The sequence below is a fragment of the Herpailurus yagouaroundi genome, unplaced genomic scaffold (genome assembly GCF_014898765.1).
Source record: "Herpailurus yagouaroundi ecotype Mexico unplaced genomic scaffold, PumYag 29, whole genome shotgun sequence".
Lineage (NCBI taxonomy): Eukaryota > Metazoa > Chordata > Mammalia > Carnivora > Felidae > Herpailurus > Herpailurus yagouaroundi.
Genome location: NW_024412377.1, coordinates 42747001 through 42761342, shown reverse-complemented (window position 1 = coordinate 42761342; position 14342 = coordinate 42747001). Strand labels below are relative to the sequence as shown.

Sequence of the window (14342 nt, the reverse complement as noted above, 5' to 3'; positions counted from 1 at the left end):
TTGGATCCTGGATCCTTTTATCCGACCTGTGCTCACTGTGGGCAAATGCTGGCAAGAGACCTCAGCCTGGTGGGCTGTGAAATGAGCTTGCGTGGAGGAGGTGGGTGTGAAATTCTGAGTCCAAGCTAGTGATGGGGGTGGTCATGGTCCTGCTTTAGACCTTCCTTTTCCTCTTCCAGAAACTAAAAACAGGCCTCATGTTTACATACTTCCCAAAGGCTTCCACAGCCCTTAGCCCACTCCTTCTTCACAACCTTCCTCTACAGTGGCAGCTTTGTTCTGTTTTGTAGAAAGGGCGCTGGAGGCTCAGAGAGGGGCAGTGACTTTCCCAGGGTCACACAGCTAACAAACGTCAGAGCAGGAGTTGAACCCAGATCCTTAACTCCAGTCCTTTTCCTTCCGAAACCCCCAGGGCTTGGGTGAGATCTTGGGGCCATAGATCTGGCTGCTGCCCTGAAGAATCAAACTTGGCAGGGAAAATGAGAATGAGGAAAAGGGAATGAGGATTTCAGGGCAGGCCCATGGCCACTCCCCTCCATGCCAGGCCATGCTTCCCTCCCCACTGCCCGCCTCTGCCTCTTTCACCTTGACTGAAAGCACAAGCAGAAACTGGGACGTGAGCCCCAGGAGGCCAGATCTCCATGGTCCCACTGGGAACATGGGCTGGAGGAGAGGGGTGGGGATGAGCGGGCAGGCAAGGCAGTTCCCTCCAGAATCCGGATGTCTCCTCTGCATTTGTCCCCCAAGCTAGAGTGCCAGTGTGATGGACAGGGGTAGCAGAGAACGAGAGCAAATGGGGAAGACAGAGACAGAGGCCAAAACAAAATACAGAGGGGAGCAGAGAGATAGTTACAGACTACAGTGATCCACTGGGAGAGAGATCCCCATGAATTAGCCATCTTTTCCTGTAAACCTTAGAACCCGGCTGTTGCCAGGGCAACGGGGCAATACCTGTCTCTCCAGAGGAGATGAAGTTGCCAGGGTAACTGTATCCTGTCTTTCCTGGGGACCATCCCAGAATGTGGCACCCACCGGCCGTTACCATGGCAACTGCCTTTTTGCCCCACTTAATCCCATCCTGTCTGCTACAAGGGACCCACAGTTGGAGGTGGGGGAGGTGGGAAGAGAGAAGATCACTTGTGGATTAAGTTGGTTCTTCTCCCCCTCTCCAGACCCCTCCCTCAGTCCATCACCTCGGGGAGTGCTGGGTCCACCCGCCCTGGGCCCACACAAGCCTGCAGTATTCTGTGTGGTTAGGGCCAGGGCGTCCGGGAGCAGGTTTCGCAGTGGAAGGCAGGCAGGTGTTGGGGAGGCAGTTACCGGGGCAACGGGAACAGGGCGTTTCGGAGGTGGTTGCCATGGGGACCTGGATGCTGACGAAGGCTCGCGAGGCTGTGAGCAGCCACAGTGCCCTGCTCAGAAGCCCCGGGCTCGTCAGTCAAGCTGGTTCTTGGTTCGCGCTCGGCAGCGGCAGCGCAGGCAGGCGAGTGGTCCTCAGTTCCGGGTGCAGAGCAGCAGCGCCCCAGTCCTGGTCCTCCAGCCCCAAGCCTCGCCTGCCCGCCCAGCGCCAGGATGGCCACCATCACCTGCACCCGCTTCACGGAAGAGTACCAGCTCTTCGAGGAACTGGGAAAGTGAGTTGCACCTCAGAGAGTTCTGGAGGGTGCAGGGGGTCAGCGTCACGGGCAGGGGGTGTGCACCTGCGTGCTTCCTGTGTACCCATAGGGAGGAAGTCTGCGTGTGTTTGGGGACGCTTGCCTGTGCAAAGTGCCCGGAGCTGGGTGTAGGCATGTTTGTGGGTGCACAGATGTGCCAAGGCCAGCCAGGTGAGTGTGTGTGTAGGGGTGAAAGGTGGATGGTGCATGCCGGTGCATGCGTGCATGCACACGCTCACACACACACACACACACACACACATACATGGGGGCACATGACTGGGCACACACAGATTTTTAGAAACTCAGGGTTAAAAAGACATCTTCCCAGGCTGCTAAGTCCAGGGCTGGAACCCCCTGCCGACTTTCTCTTGAGGTGTTCATCTGGCCTCAACTTGGACACCTCTGATGGGAGAGAGTTCACCACCTCCCAGGCAGTCCTTTCTGACTTTAGGCACCAATGGTGACTGTGCAGAGTGGCCAACTTCTCCCTGAAAGCGCATCCCCTCCCCACCTTCCTCCTCCCAACTCCTCTTGGCGTGAGGGCACCGGTACAGCAGGGGTTAATAACCGAGGGACTGGTGAGGCTTCCTGGGAATTGGGAGGTGGGGAGGCGCAATCAGGCAAGTGGGGTTGGGGGGGAGCACTACCATTTCAGGGGCTAGTGGTATACGGGCTCTGGTTCCTTGGCAAAGTTGTCCAGCTCCAGAGCTCATTTTATGCCTCCGATGACTGGCGGGGGGAGAAGGGTGGGAGCGTATGGGGGGGGGGAAGCCCCCTGGGGTGGCCCAGTAGGTCATGGAGTGTCAGGGAAACACTCTGGCTGCCCCCAGCTAGGTGTGCGGAGGACCCAGGGATGGATCAGGGTAGGGTATAGTTTGGAGGCAGAGTTTGCCCCTTGGGCAAAGCAGCTCCAGCGCCCCGGGTGGTCCTTGCTGTGGCAGCAGGAGTGCAGGGGAGAGGGGCCCTGTGAGCAGATATGTGCCGGGGTGAGGTCCGGATGCGTGCACCCAGTGCACATTTTGGTGTGTGTTGTGTAAAGACTGACTCTGGGGTACGCTTGCGTGCCCCGAGAGGGTAGGCAAGTGTTCACATGTGTGCAGCAGGAGGGGGTTGTGGGGTGTGCTTCGTGTGTAAGGCCGCCAAGAGTGGGCGCGTGCAGGTGGCCCAAGGGGTACCACTGGCTGATTTGCATGGTGGTGAAGGGGTGAATAGGTGTCACTGTGTGTGCCCGAGTGTGGCAGGTCAGAGCTACATGCACATCAGCAGGCAAATGTGTGTGGGGTCTGGGTGTGTGCAAACGTCCGTGTCTGTGTAAGGATGTCTGTGTCTGTGTAAGGATGCCCGTGTGGGCTTTGGGCACAGTGGTACCTCTCTGAGGTCTGGACACGCACATCCGGGTGTGGATGGGGGGCCACGCACACGGAAAGGTTTATGTGCGTGCGTGCGAGGCCTGGGCCAAAGGCTCGGGTGGGAGTGTGGGTGTTGAAGGCATGTGTGAGCTTATGCTGGTGTCTGCATATGTGTGGGAGGTGGGCCTGTGGCTGTGTACGAGTAGGCTGCCTGCACACACACTCACATTCACATCCCAGGCTATCCCGACACCCTGAGGTATGCCCTGGGGCCCTGTACAGACACACACCCATGTGCAGATGTGTGCTCACTCTTGTCTGCAGACTTCCTGCGTTTCTGAGTGTGTTTTGAGCTGCTCCAGAGGACTGAAGCTGTCTGCTAAATGTGCGCAGGGCCCCTTCTCAGCCGGGCTCCAGTGCCCACGGGAGCCCAAGGATCCCCTGATTAGCTGGGATCTGCCTTTCAGGGCATGACCAAGGCTCGGCTCTGGGAGGACTGCGTCACAGGGTGCAGTGACATGGAGTTGAGATGTGACTCAGGCACTTAAAGTGAAAATAAAAGTGGTATTTTGCCCCGAGAGGAGATGGCTATCATGCAGACTGGGTGCTGTGGGGGCGACTTGGCCCAGGGAGCCTTCGGGAGCCTTCTCAGCCCCACTGCCGGCCAGGACCGGGGCAGGGGCAGGATTTCAGGGGACAGGGAGCCCTGGTGTGGCCACGGGAGGAGAACCGAGGGTGGCAGGCATGGCCAGGCCTTGTCTAATCCATTTCAGACCTCTCCCTTCTAGAACCATACGGGCTCCTAACCGTTTTTAGGTCTCATAGTCCTCCAGGAATCGGACGAAAGTCTAAGTCTGCCTTCTCCAGAAGAAGGCGCAAACCTACGAAATGTCGCATGCATTGTCGGGAGCTTGCAGGACATTAGGAAGGCTGTGATGGGCTTAGGGTTACCGATGCTTGTATCGGAAAGAGAATGAGGCTCCACACCTCTTTTAACCCATGGCTGGGTTAGAAACCCCGGGACGTATTACTGAGCGGGTGGGGGCTTTGCTCCGCGCAGCAGCGTTAGGCCAGGCGCCCGGTGGGGCAGGTAGAGGTGGGCCCAGCACACAGCCCAGGCTCTGGATCTCACCATCCGTGGCTCTGCAACAGCAGCCAGACCACAGCCCCCTGTAGTCTGGAGATAAAAAAAAAAAAAAAAAAAAAAGGCTGTGGTGGTGAAATAAGATGGCACGCGTGAAGATGTGGCCTGGCACCCAGTGCGCCATCAGCAGGGGCTGCTGCCGGAATCATTGTTGCCGTCAAAGGCTGGGCAGGCTGGAGCCCTCGGCCGGGGCCTGCCACATGTTTACCTTCTGTCTGGAGTTTGCCCAGCTTGGGGGAGGGGCCTGACCAAGCTCCTCTTCTGCTGGGAGAAGTGAGGAAGATGCCTGCTGGGCCCGGCCTTGGATGCTTGACCCACAGTCCCTGCCAGCTGGGACACTGCGGTCACCACGCAGGAGCTGAGTCCCTTATTCCAGGAACCCGCTTCACATCACTGGCAGGGGGCCTTGGAGAGGCAGCTGGGTTGGCCCTGCGAGGGGACATGGGAGCCTTTGGACCTCACACAGGGCCCTGGGCTGCCCAGCTGGAGAGGAGGGCGTGTGCCTCTCGAGGGCTTCCTGGTGCCCTACTCGGTGAGGACTGGCTTATGATGCAGGCCTTCTAGGAGCCCAGGATGGGGTGGGCTACGGATGTAAGAGAAGCTGTCTCTCTCCCACCTGGCGGTCAGTCAGCTGGGTGGGGTGTGGTCTGGGCAGAGCTGTCAGCAGAGCCTGTCTTCCGGGAAGACCACGATCGGGGCAAGGGGTCAGGTTCCAGGAGGCCTGGAAAGGAGGATGTCTCTTCCAGCCGTTGACATTCTCTGGGCTTTGGAATCCCACTTCTAGGAGAGGTTAGGGAGGCAGAGAATTGCTCTGCAGCCGTCCAGAAAGAGCCTCCGAAGGAGATTTTACTTGAGAGAGGGAGAGGGAGGGAGACTGGAGAGAGAGAACAGCCCAGTCTTTCTCTAGAAACTGGGATCCGAAATTGACTCAAGGGCAGTGTTGGGCGGAGGGAGGGGCTCCAGAGGCCAGCCAGGTCAGCAGAGGGACGGACCAGAGCCAGCTCCGGAGCCCCCTGCCCGCTCTTACCCCCACAGCTGTGTATCAGGAGCTGGGCTTGGGCCGGGCTGACCAGTGGGGGACATGGGGCCTAGAGGCTGCTCCCCACACTGGGGGGCCAGCATCCTGGGTGCTTAGGATCCCGCGTGACACGCAAGCTCTAACGTCTGCCAGTGTGCTCCACAATCCCATCCTTCCCCGGCTGAGCTGTTAGGAGCCTCAATGGGGTAATGTTGGGGAGAGGAAACACCTGGCCGTCCATACATCACCCAAAGGTGGAGGTACACTTGCATTTTGCTTCGAATAACCTCATATTCACAGTGCTTTGGGGCCGGTGAAGCACCTCTCCAGCCATTAGCTCGTCTCTGAGGGAGGCAGAGGGCTTACTCACCCACCTGCCAGATGAGCCGACCGAGGCTTGAGAAGGTGGAATGGCCGCTGTGCCGGTGTCTGGCACCCGGGACATGGTGGGGAGACGGTTCATGATAGGGACCCCTCTCGCTGCTGTGTCGGGGGAGAGCTCCCAGGGAAGAGGGGCCATGACCTTCTGGGTAAGAGAACGCCGAGCTGAGGCTTATGTTCAAACACGATTCTGCCTCGAATTTACCGGGTCACCCTGTATGGATCCCTGGTCCTTTGTGAGCCCCAACTTTACCATCTGTAAAATGGGGATCAGAATAATTCTGCAGATGAGGAAATGCCCCATGAGACGTATTGCCCTCCTTAGCTTCCCTCTGTGGGGGACACACATGGGAAATTTCAGACTCAAAGAACATCAGAACTGGAAGGACCGTCCACACTCGCTATTTATAACCTAGATGGTGGGACCAACACCCAGAGAGAAATAGCCCAAGGCCACAGGGAGAGGCAGTGGCAAAGCCAAGGTAGGGGACCAGATCGTTCTCAGGGGCCAAAAGCCAAGGATGGGAAGTTGGGGGGGGGCAGTTCTTCAAGGTGGGGAGGGGTGACGGGAACAGGGAAAGGGACAGACTTTCCTTCCTCCCCCTCCGAGCCATCCGAGCGGCAGGCACGCACATGTTCTGGTGCATGCCGCAGCCCTCCACCCCCGCACAACCACCCCCACACAGGCTGAGACACACTGACACTCTGCTGAGCCTCCCTCCTGCCCGCCTGCCTCCCTGCACAAGCACACAGTGACACTGCTGCCAGCACCCCTGCAGTCTGGGGCCCCGGCCCTCAGTGGGGTGAGGCCAGAGCCTTGGAATGCAATGCCTGCATCCGGTTACACGCGCACGCGCGCGCACGCACACGCACACACCGGTTCCAAGAGGGCATCCAGCCCAGGTCTACCTCCCAGCGCAGGGGGAGCAAGATGATGCTGGCTGCGCTCCTGGGCTCCCCTGCCCTGCCCTTCCCTCTCCTTGTGCAGGCCCCTTTGCCACGGTCCACCCTCTCCAGCATGCATGTTGCCCATGTTGCATTCTGAGCTTCTGAGCTTCTCTGGGGCACAGTAGGAAGCCTGCGTCCCTGGCCAGGCTGGCGCAGCCCCCAGAGGCCCAGCCCAGGCCCTCCAGCCCCTCTTGGGGTGTGGCTGGCCCCGAGGTGTCAGGTGGGGCCACTGGAACTTTCCTTGCCGGAGAAGGTTGAGGGCCTTGGGGTCACGTAAAAGGAGAAACATGTCTGTGACTCTTACCTCCCGGCAACAGGTATTTCCTGAGCACACACTCAATCCCACTCAGAGTACTGGAGTGAGGAGTGCTCCTTTGTCTTACGGATAGGGAACTAAGGCCCAGAGAGGGCCAGGGCCTTGCCCAAGGTCGCACAGGCCAATGGCACACAAGAATAGGGCACTCCAGCCTCTTTCTTGTCTGGTGCTTGGCTCTAGTGTCTGTCTCTGAACTTCTAGAAGGCTTCAGGGTGTGCAGGTGGATGGAGCCTGAGGAGGAAGCAGGCCCTCATCATCCCCCCTGCTTCTGTCCGTTCAGGTCCTCTCTCCAAGGTCTGTGAATATCGTTCTATTTCCCTTTTTGTAACCCATTCAAGAAAACCCATGCACAGCCAAAACAAGGAATATGTTAGGACTTCTGTTGGTTCACTGTTCCCTGTGCAAACAGAATCTTCTGGTTCCCAGACCTTCTGTGTCCCCCACAAGACTTCTGCTGGGTTGGCATGGGGCAGGCCTGTGGGGTGTGGGACAGCTCGAAGACACTGAGTCCCTGGCAGCAGGCGGCTGCAGCCCAGGATGGGAGGAGGGAGATGTAAGGTTTCAGTAACAAGGTCCTAGAATTTTCTGGCTGCGAAATGCTATAGTCTGTGGGGTTCTGGGCCGAGCTGCTGTAGCGAACTGGGGAGAAGAGAGAGAACACCAAACAAATGGGGCCCCTAGCCCCCACAGCCCCTATCTCCTCTGATCTATTTGCCACTGGGAGACCTGCATAGCTGTGTTTTGTTTGTTATTTTAAAAGGGCATCGTGGCTTAAAAAGAAATAACTAAGGGGCGCCTGGGTGGCTCAGTCGGTTAAGCGTCCAACTTCGGCCCAGGTCACGATCTTGCAGTTCGTGGGTTCGAACCCCACGTCGGGCTCTGTGCTGACAGTTCAGAGCCTGGAGCCTGTTTCAGATTCTGTGTCTCCTCTCTCTGTTCCTCCCCTGCTCATGCTCTGTCTCTCTCTCTCTCTCTCTCAAAAATAAATAAAGATTAGAAAATAATTATAATAATAATAAAAAGAACTAAGAAGAAAGAAAGAGTGGGTTTAAAAATGATCGACAGTTGACTTCACGGATAGGCAAACTGAGGCCCCAAAAGGTGAAGGGATTTGCTTAAAGCACTCGAAGGGGTTATTACGGAAACAGGATATCCCTTTTGTTTCTCGACAGATCTGACCCCAGCTTTTTAACTGGTCTGGAAATCTAGGAGCCCTCAGAGAATCTCATACAACTCCCCGGCACTTTTCTAGAAAAACGCTTCACTACAATCCACTGCAAGGGTGTATTATTTCTCAAAGATCCCTCTGCCCTAAAGTCCATCTGTGGACCCAAGGTGAGGGCCACCTCTAATCTGAGAATGTGGGGTATTGGAGAGAGCAACCGACAAGGAGTCAGGAGTCCTGGGTTCAAGGGCTTGACCTCAGTTTCTACATCTGTGGAATGGGGAAAAAGTCGACGTCACTGGGAAGATATCACTGGGTACACCAGCTCCTGATGCGGTCACATGTGGCCCACCCCGCGGCCCCTCTGATGGCCAGACATTCTGACTCCGTCTGCTCGGGCATCCATACCCCCAGGACTTCCTCTCTGCTGAGTGATCAGATCAGCGAACTTGGGCTGTGAGTTACCACCGAGAGGTTCCGGACCCTGATGCTCTGACAGATAACGGTTCCTGTCGACCTGGAACTTTCTGGAATCACCCCAGCTCATCTCAGAGAGGTGGAATGCTTAGGTATTTTAACTGAGGGTGAGGAGACTTTCCCGAGGAGACTGGACTTTGATTATGAGTTGCCTGTCACGTAGCATCCAAGCAAGATGATGAGTAGCTAGAAACTCGGGACTGGAATTCTGGAGGCAGGAGGGGCTATACAGAAGCAGGTTTCAATCTTGCATGATGGTCAGTGGCTTTTACCATCTGCAGGGGTGGTGGGGTCACAGATCCTTTGTGAAGCTGATGGAAGATATGCGTCCTCTGCCCAGGATAATACGCAGACACAGAGTCATTTTGTTTAAATTTTATGTGTGCTCATGACTGCCCAGACCTTCCCCGGAGATCCCAGCTGATGCCCCGGTGGAGGGGCTGGAGGGAGGTGGTAAGAGGACGGTGGAGAGAGAAGGGGGAGAAATGATCTGGGGGGAGATGAGCAGGGGTAGGCACTGGCAGCAGGGCAAGGTCCCAGGGAGAGTGCAGCCACCTAGAAACAAAAAGGGAGGTGGGCCAGATGTCGCCTGGTGTGGGACAGGCAAGGGGGAGCAGGCCCACTGGGGCTGCAGGGGCGGGGGGGAGGGGCACTGGGTGGGCGGGCCTGGCACAGCTTTTTCCAGGGAGCCCGGGGGTGGGCACCAGATTGTGGTGGGTTCACGGAGTGTGGGAGGTGGAAAGAGGAGGCAGCGGATGTCGGACACTTGTTCTGGAAGTTTGGCAGCAAAGAGGGAGGAAGGAAATGGCCCAAGCTGTTGGGTCGAGAGAGAAGTTCTTGGTTTTCAATTTAAAAATTTGGGGGGGGGGAGCAGGATGGTTATTTATTTTTCCAGAATAAGGGAGACCTGTTGTGTGTTTGAGGAAGCAGCCAGTGAACAGAAGACCCTAGTACTTGTCGGGACCCCTGACAATCAGACCCCCTAAGGAGTCCAGAGTGGAGGGGGGTGTGGGTTCTGTGACTGTGCTGTTTCCAGAAGGCCCCCAGAAACTGTCTTCTGTCTGCTGAGACCCACGGGCACGCCCTGGGCTCTGGGCAGCTCGGGGTAAAGGTGGGGAGGTTTACTTTAGAGGAAGTTGTCTTGGAAGCAGGAACCTCTCCCCATCCCTGTGTAGGAGAGACTTCTCCCAAATGGCCCAGGGGGAAGTGTGACTGAGGGTCCTCACCCCCATCTTTCAAATGGGGAAACTGAGGCCCAGAGGATAAGAAGCTGGTAGCCAAGCTGGGCGAGGCCCCAGGTCTCTCAAGCCCCCCCTCGAATGCTCCCCGTGCTCACCTGGCTTCAACGTCAGCATTCTGGGCTGGTTCAGGCCAGAGAGAGTGGTGAGCCCCCCGTGGGCTGACAGCCAGCAACTCCCAGGACACCGAGCCTGCCAGGCAGCCAGAAAGCAATTTCCCAGTGTGAATCTTGCTTTTCACGGCCCATTAGCACGTTCCCACATTCTCAGCCATGCTGGACCCACTCTCACCGTGCCCTCTCCATCTGTCTGTTGGAGAGCAGGGCCTCCCTGCCTGCCTGTGCCCCCCCACCCCCCCCGCCCCCACAGGGGCACGCTGCTCTGCCCTGGGGAGCAGCCCTTCCCCTCCTCACCGTAGCCCCCACAACCTCCTCTCCTGACTTCCTCCTTCTCTGAGCTTGGCAAACGGGGTCCATTTTGTTTCTGATGAAGCCAGCTGTTCTCATCACTTCGTAGATAATGATGCCTATAAAAGGCGATGTTTCTTGAGCATTTACTAGACTCCAGGGACTGTGCTAAAGCTATTGCATACCTTATTATCTCATTGAATCCTTGAAACAACTGCACAGGGTGAGTACTATTCCTGGCTACACTTTACAGGGGAGGAAACAGGCTTAGTGAGGTTAAGGGGCTTGCTGGTGAGTGGCGGCACCACGATTTGAACTCTGGTTGGTCTGGTTCGGGAATGCCTGTTCTTCTAGAACTTCGCCATCCAACACGGTGGTCACTAGCCACGTATAGCTGTGCGAATGAAATAAAATAAAAAATTCAGTTCTTCGGTCCTCCGAGCCGCATTGCAAGTGCTCTATGACCATATGAAGCTAGCGGCTGCCGCGTCGGACGACACGGAATATTTCCACCGTCCCGGAACATTCTGTTGGACGGTGCTGGTGTAGAATATTAAAGATGGAGAGGGCTCTGTGCTATGTCGCCTCATCCACACCCCAACTCCCGTGCTGCAGATAAAGAAGGGGAGGACTGTGTTGGGGCAGACCCCTGCCCAAGACCTCCCAGCAGGGCTGAGAGCTGAGATTCTGGTCCCTTCTGGGTCTGTCTGTCTCACAGACACACCCCTCCCTGACCACGTTCTGTGACCCGCTTTCCCTTCCTCTCGGGACCCCTGGTCACTCCCTTCCACGCTGACCTCCCCATCTTGGCCTCCTCCCCTCTCTGCCCTGTCCTGTTTCCAAGCTCCTGCCCATCGACCTGCCGGCCCCAACTTCACAGGGCTGCTGTGTTCAAGAAGGAGCTTAGTGGTGCACATGCATTTGAAAGGAAGATGCCTTCTGGGTACGTGGGAGGCTGGTGCCCTCTGGACCAGTAGCTCTGAACTGGTTTTGATAAACTCCTCCCTCTGAGCTGCTGCTAAAAGCTATGCATCCTTGCCCCAGAAAAAAATGCACATACCTACTTTCAGAGGCGCAGGATGTCCTTCAGGGGGTACATGGCCCCTGCAGCAGCCCTGCCCATGTTAGAACCTAGTTAGGACCCCCAGCTAGAAGCTGAGACTTACCCAAAAGCTTGGCGCTGTGTTCCAGGGAGGAAGTTTAGCGAATGTGCCTTCTACTGTTTTATAGCTGTGGCTCCTAGGTTCTCAGCTCCTGACGCAGAGCCCAGGTTCACACGCCTGTCAAGCCACCCTGCACAGAAGTACATGTGCCAGCCCCTTCGGTGCTGATGTCCGGAGACAGGGCATCTAGGAGGACTCCCGCAGAGGGCAGGAAGGACAGCCCAGTTGGCTGGGAAACTATCACCTGAACCCGGGTGTTCAATGAAAACACAGATCCCCTGTGCCTCTGCCCAGAGGTTCTGATTTGGTAGGTCTGGATGGGGCCTTGGAATATGTATTTTAAAAATACCCCCAGGGGATTCCTGAGCAAGCAGTTTGGCAACCATTGGTCTAAGGTCTTTACCTGGAATGGATTTTTTTACTTAGTTTTTTCTACCTCTTACTTAGCATTTATTTCTTTAGTGGAGAAATTATATCTATCCCTCTGTTCCTGTCTTCCTCCCACCACCCTTCCATCCCTCCATCCCTCGCTCCCACATTAATTGAACTCCAGGCTCCAGACCAGACATGGGCTAGATGCTGGTCACTGGGGCAAGACTCCGCCCTGCACTCAGGAGCTTACAGCCTCTCTCCTTCCCTGCTCCCTGATCTCACTGGGGCTCTCCAACCTTTCCCAGAGGGGCCACCTTAAACACTCTGTCCCTTGGGGCCTTTGAGAATCGTGGACTCCAGCTGGGCAGGGACCTGAAGGTCTTTAGGCCCGTCCGCCTGTCTGCCTGTCGTCTCTTTGAGAGATGAGTTGTGCCCTACCTTCTTCAGATGCCTCTTCCTATTCCTAACACCTCCGATGGAAAATCCCCTTCCTGGTCTCGTTTCAGTCCGTCCCACTGCGAATTCAATCCACCTCCTATTTCTGCAAGTAACATTTATGGAAGCCCGATGGGCAGTAGACATTGGGTTCCCCGGGCACAGGCCCGTGGAGGAGCAAGTGGAAGTCCTGGCCCTCAGGAACTTACCGTCAGGTGGGAGGGACAGGAGAAGCAACCAGCCGTGAACTTGGGCTAGATGGGTGGGTGTGGAGTGCTCTGGGAGCACAGGCCAGGCACCCGGGTCTTGCTGCTTTCCTGGGTGTGTGTGGGGGGGGGACAGCGTGGTGCCCACCTCAAGGAAGGTCCATTGCTGTGTGAGACTTTCTACTTGCCCAGGAATTCTGGCCTTCTAGGGCTTTTCTAGAGGTCACATTTCCTGGTCTCCAGCCCCCTCCTGGCACTTTCTTCCTCACCCCTCCTCAGTCTCCCACCCTCTCCATTCATGCTGCCCAGACACGAAACCAGTGACACCGGGCCCAGGGTGAACGTAGGGAGGGTGTCTGTGCCAGCCTGCAGGCCTCCTGGGCTTGGACCTACCTGTATGCTGAGGATAGGGCATCAGCGTTAGAGGATGTGGCCACGTCAGGAACCTGGGTGTGGCGGGCTCCCTTGGTGAGGGAGAGCAAATACCAGAGTTCCAGACCCAGCCCTGCCTACAGCTAGCTTCTCGAGTCTTCTACGCTGAGCTCCCAGAGTCTTGAGCTCTACTCCTGACTTAAGGAACCCGACTCTGCATTTCGATAAGACACCCTGGTGATTCACATACACCTTAAAACTGGGATGGGCACCTGGGTGGCTGTTGAGCACTGAGGGTTGACCCTTGATTTCATCTCAGGTCTTGATCCCAGGGTCTGGGACCGAACCTTGCGCTGGGCTCCGCGATGAGCGTGAAGTCTGCTTAAGATTTTCTCTCTTTGTCTCCCTCTGCCCCCACCCCCCACCCTGCTTGTGCATGGTCTCTCTCTCTCTCTCTCTCTTTCTCTCAAATGCAAAATAAAAATTAAAATAAAATAAAATAAAATTGGGAAAGCCTGTCCAGAGACTTGCTTCTTGCCTTTAGTCTGTGGTTAGGGGGCTAAGGGTGGTGCCTACGGTCAGTGTCCAGCTCCTTAGGGGCAGGAAAGGTTTATCGTCTGTGACATGGAAGAGTTGGACCAGATGACCTTTGTGGGAGGGGGTATGACATAGTTCTTGGCTACAAGATCTAACCCTCAAACTAGTTTTGTTTGGCCAGATCCTCTGTTTAAAAAAATTATTTTCAAGAATAAGGTGCCAGTCTTTAAAAATTGGGAATTTTCACATACATATCCAGACTTCTGGCTTTTCTCAAAAAGTTGAACAATCTGGGACATGGGCCACACTCCACATGGCAGTAATCAACGTCCCCATGCAAGTGCTGAAACTTAACCCTCGCTCCAGATTTTTTTCCCAGCCACTGATACTTTGAGGGTCAAGTCTCAGAAGCCTCTTAAAACATGTGAAAAGAGGCTCAGCCTTCATCAATATGAGACTCACAGATCAAATCTACGCTTAGTTGCCAGTTTCCACCTGTCTCACTAGCAAAGACAAAAAAGCTTGATGATACACTGTTGACGTGGGCGAGGGAAATGGTCCCCTCACATACTAGAGAAAGTAGGCTGGTACAATCTCTAAGATGGATAATCTCTCATTATCTGTTGAAATTACCGATAACACCTACCCTTTGACCAAGGAACACCGTTTCTCAAAGTTTATCCACAGACAGCTGCACACAAGACAAAAGTAATTCTAAGGCACACATAGAAGGTTAGTCATTGTTTGTAATATGGTTTGAACTAACCTAATTGCCCAGTGATAGGGGACTGGCTAGGTAAATTATAGGACAGCCATATGAATAAATAATGAGGAGCTCTTTATGTGACGATTTGTTTTTTGTGTTTTTTCAAGATTTTTAAAATCTTTGTTTATTTTTGAGAGAGAGAAAGAGAGAGAGAGAGAGCAGGGTAGGGGCAGAGAGAGAAGGAGAGAGAGAATCCCGAGCAGGCTCTACACCTGGCATGGGACTCGAACCCACGAATTGTGGGATCATGACCTGAGCCGAGATCAAGAGTCGGATGCTCAACCAACTGAGCCACCCAGGTACCCCTCTTGTAACATACATAATCTGGAAAGAGTATCTCCAAGATATCTACCGAAAAAAGGTAGGGTGAAGGGGTGTCTGGGTGGCTCA

At 55.5% G+C, this 14342-nt stretch overlaps 1 protein-coding gene across 3 annotated transcripts in view; it reads left to right on the top strand.

Moving 5' to 3' along the window:
- The first annotated feature begins 1397 nt into the window (after positions 1 to 1397).
- The window catches only part of CAMK2A (calcium/calmodulin dependent protein kinase II alpha), a 61118-nt gene continuing 48173 nt past the window's right edge, over positions 1398 to 14342 (top strand). For all 3 annotated transcript variants that reach the window (XM_040497690.1, XM_040497681.1, XM_040497695.1), the window contains exon 1: positions 1398 to 1634. In XM_040497690.1, the coding sequence (XP_040353624.1) occupies positions 1573 to 1634 (62 nt within the window). In that variant the 5' untranslated portion in view covers positions 1398 to 1572. The remainder of the gene's footprint in view (positions 1635 to 14342) is intronic.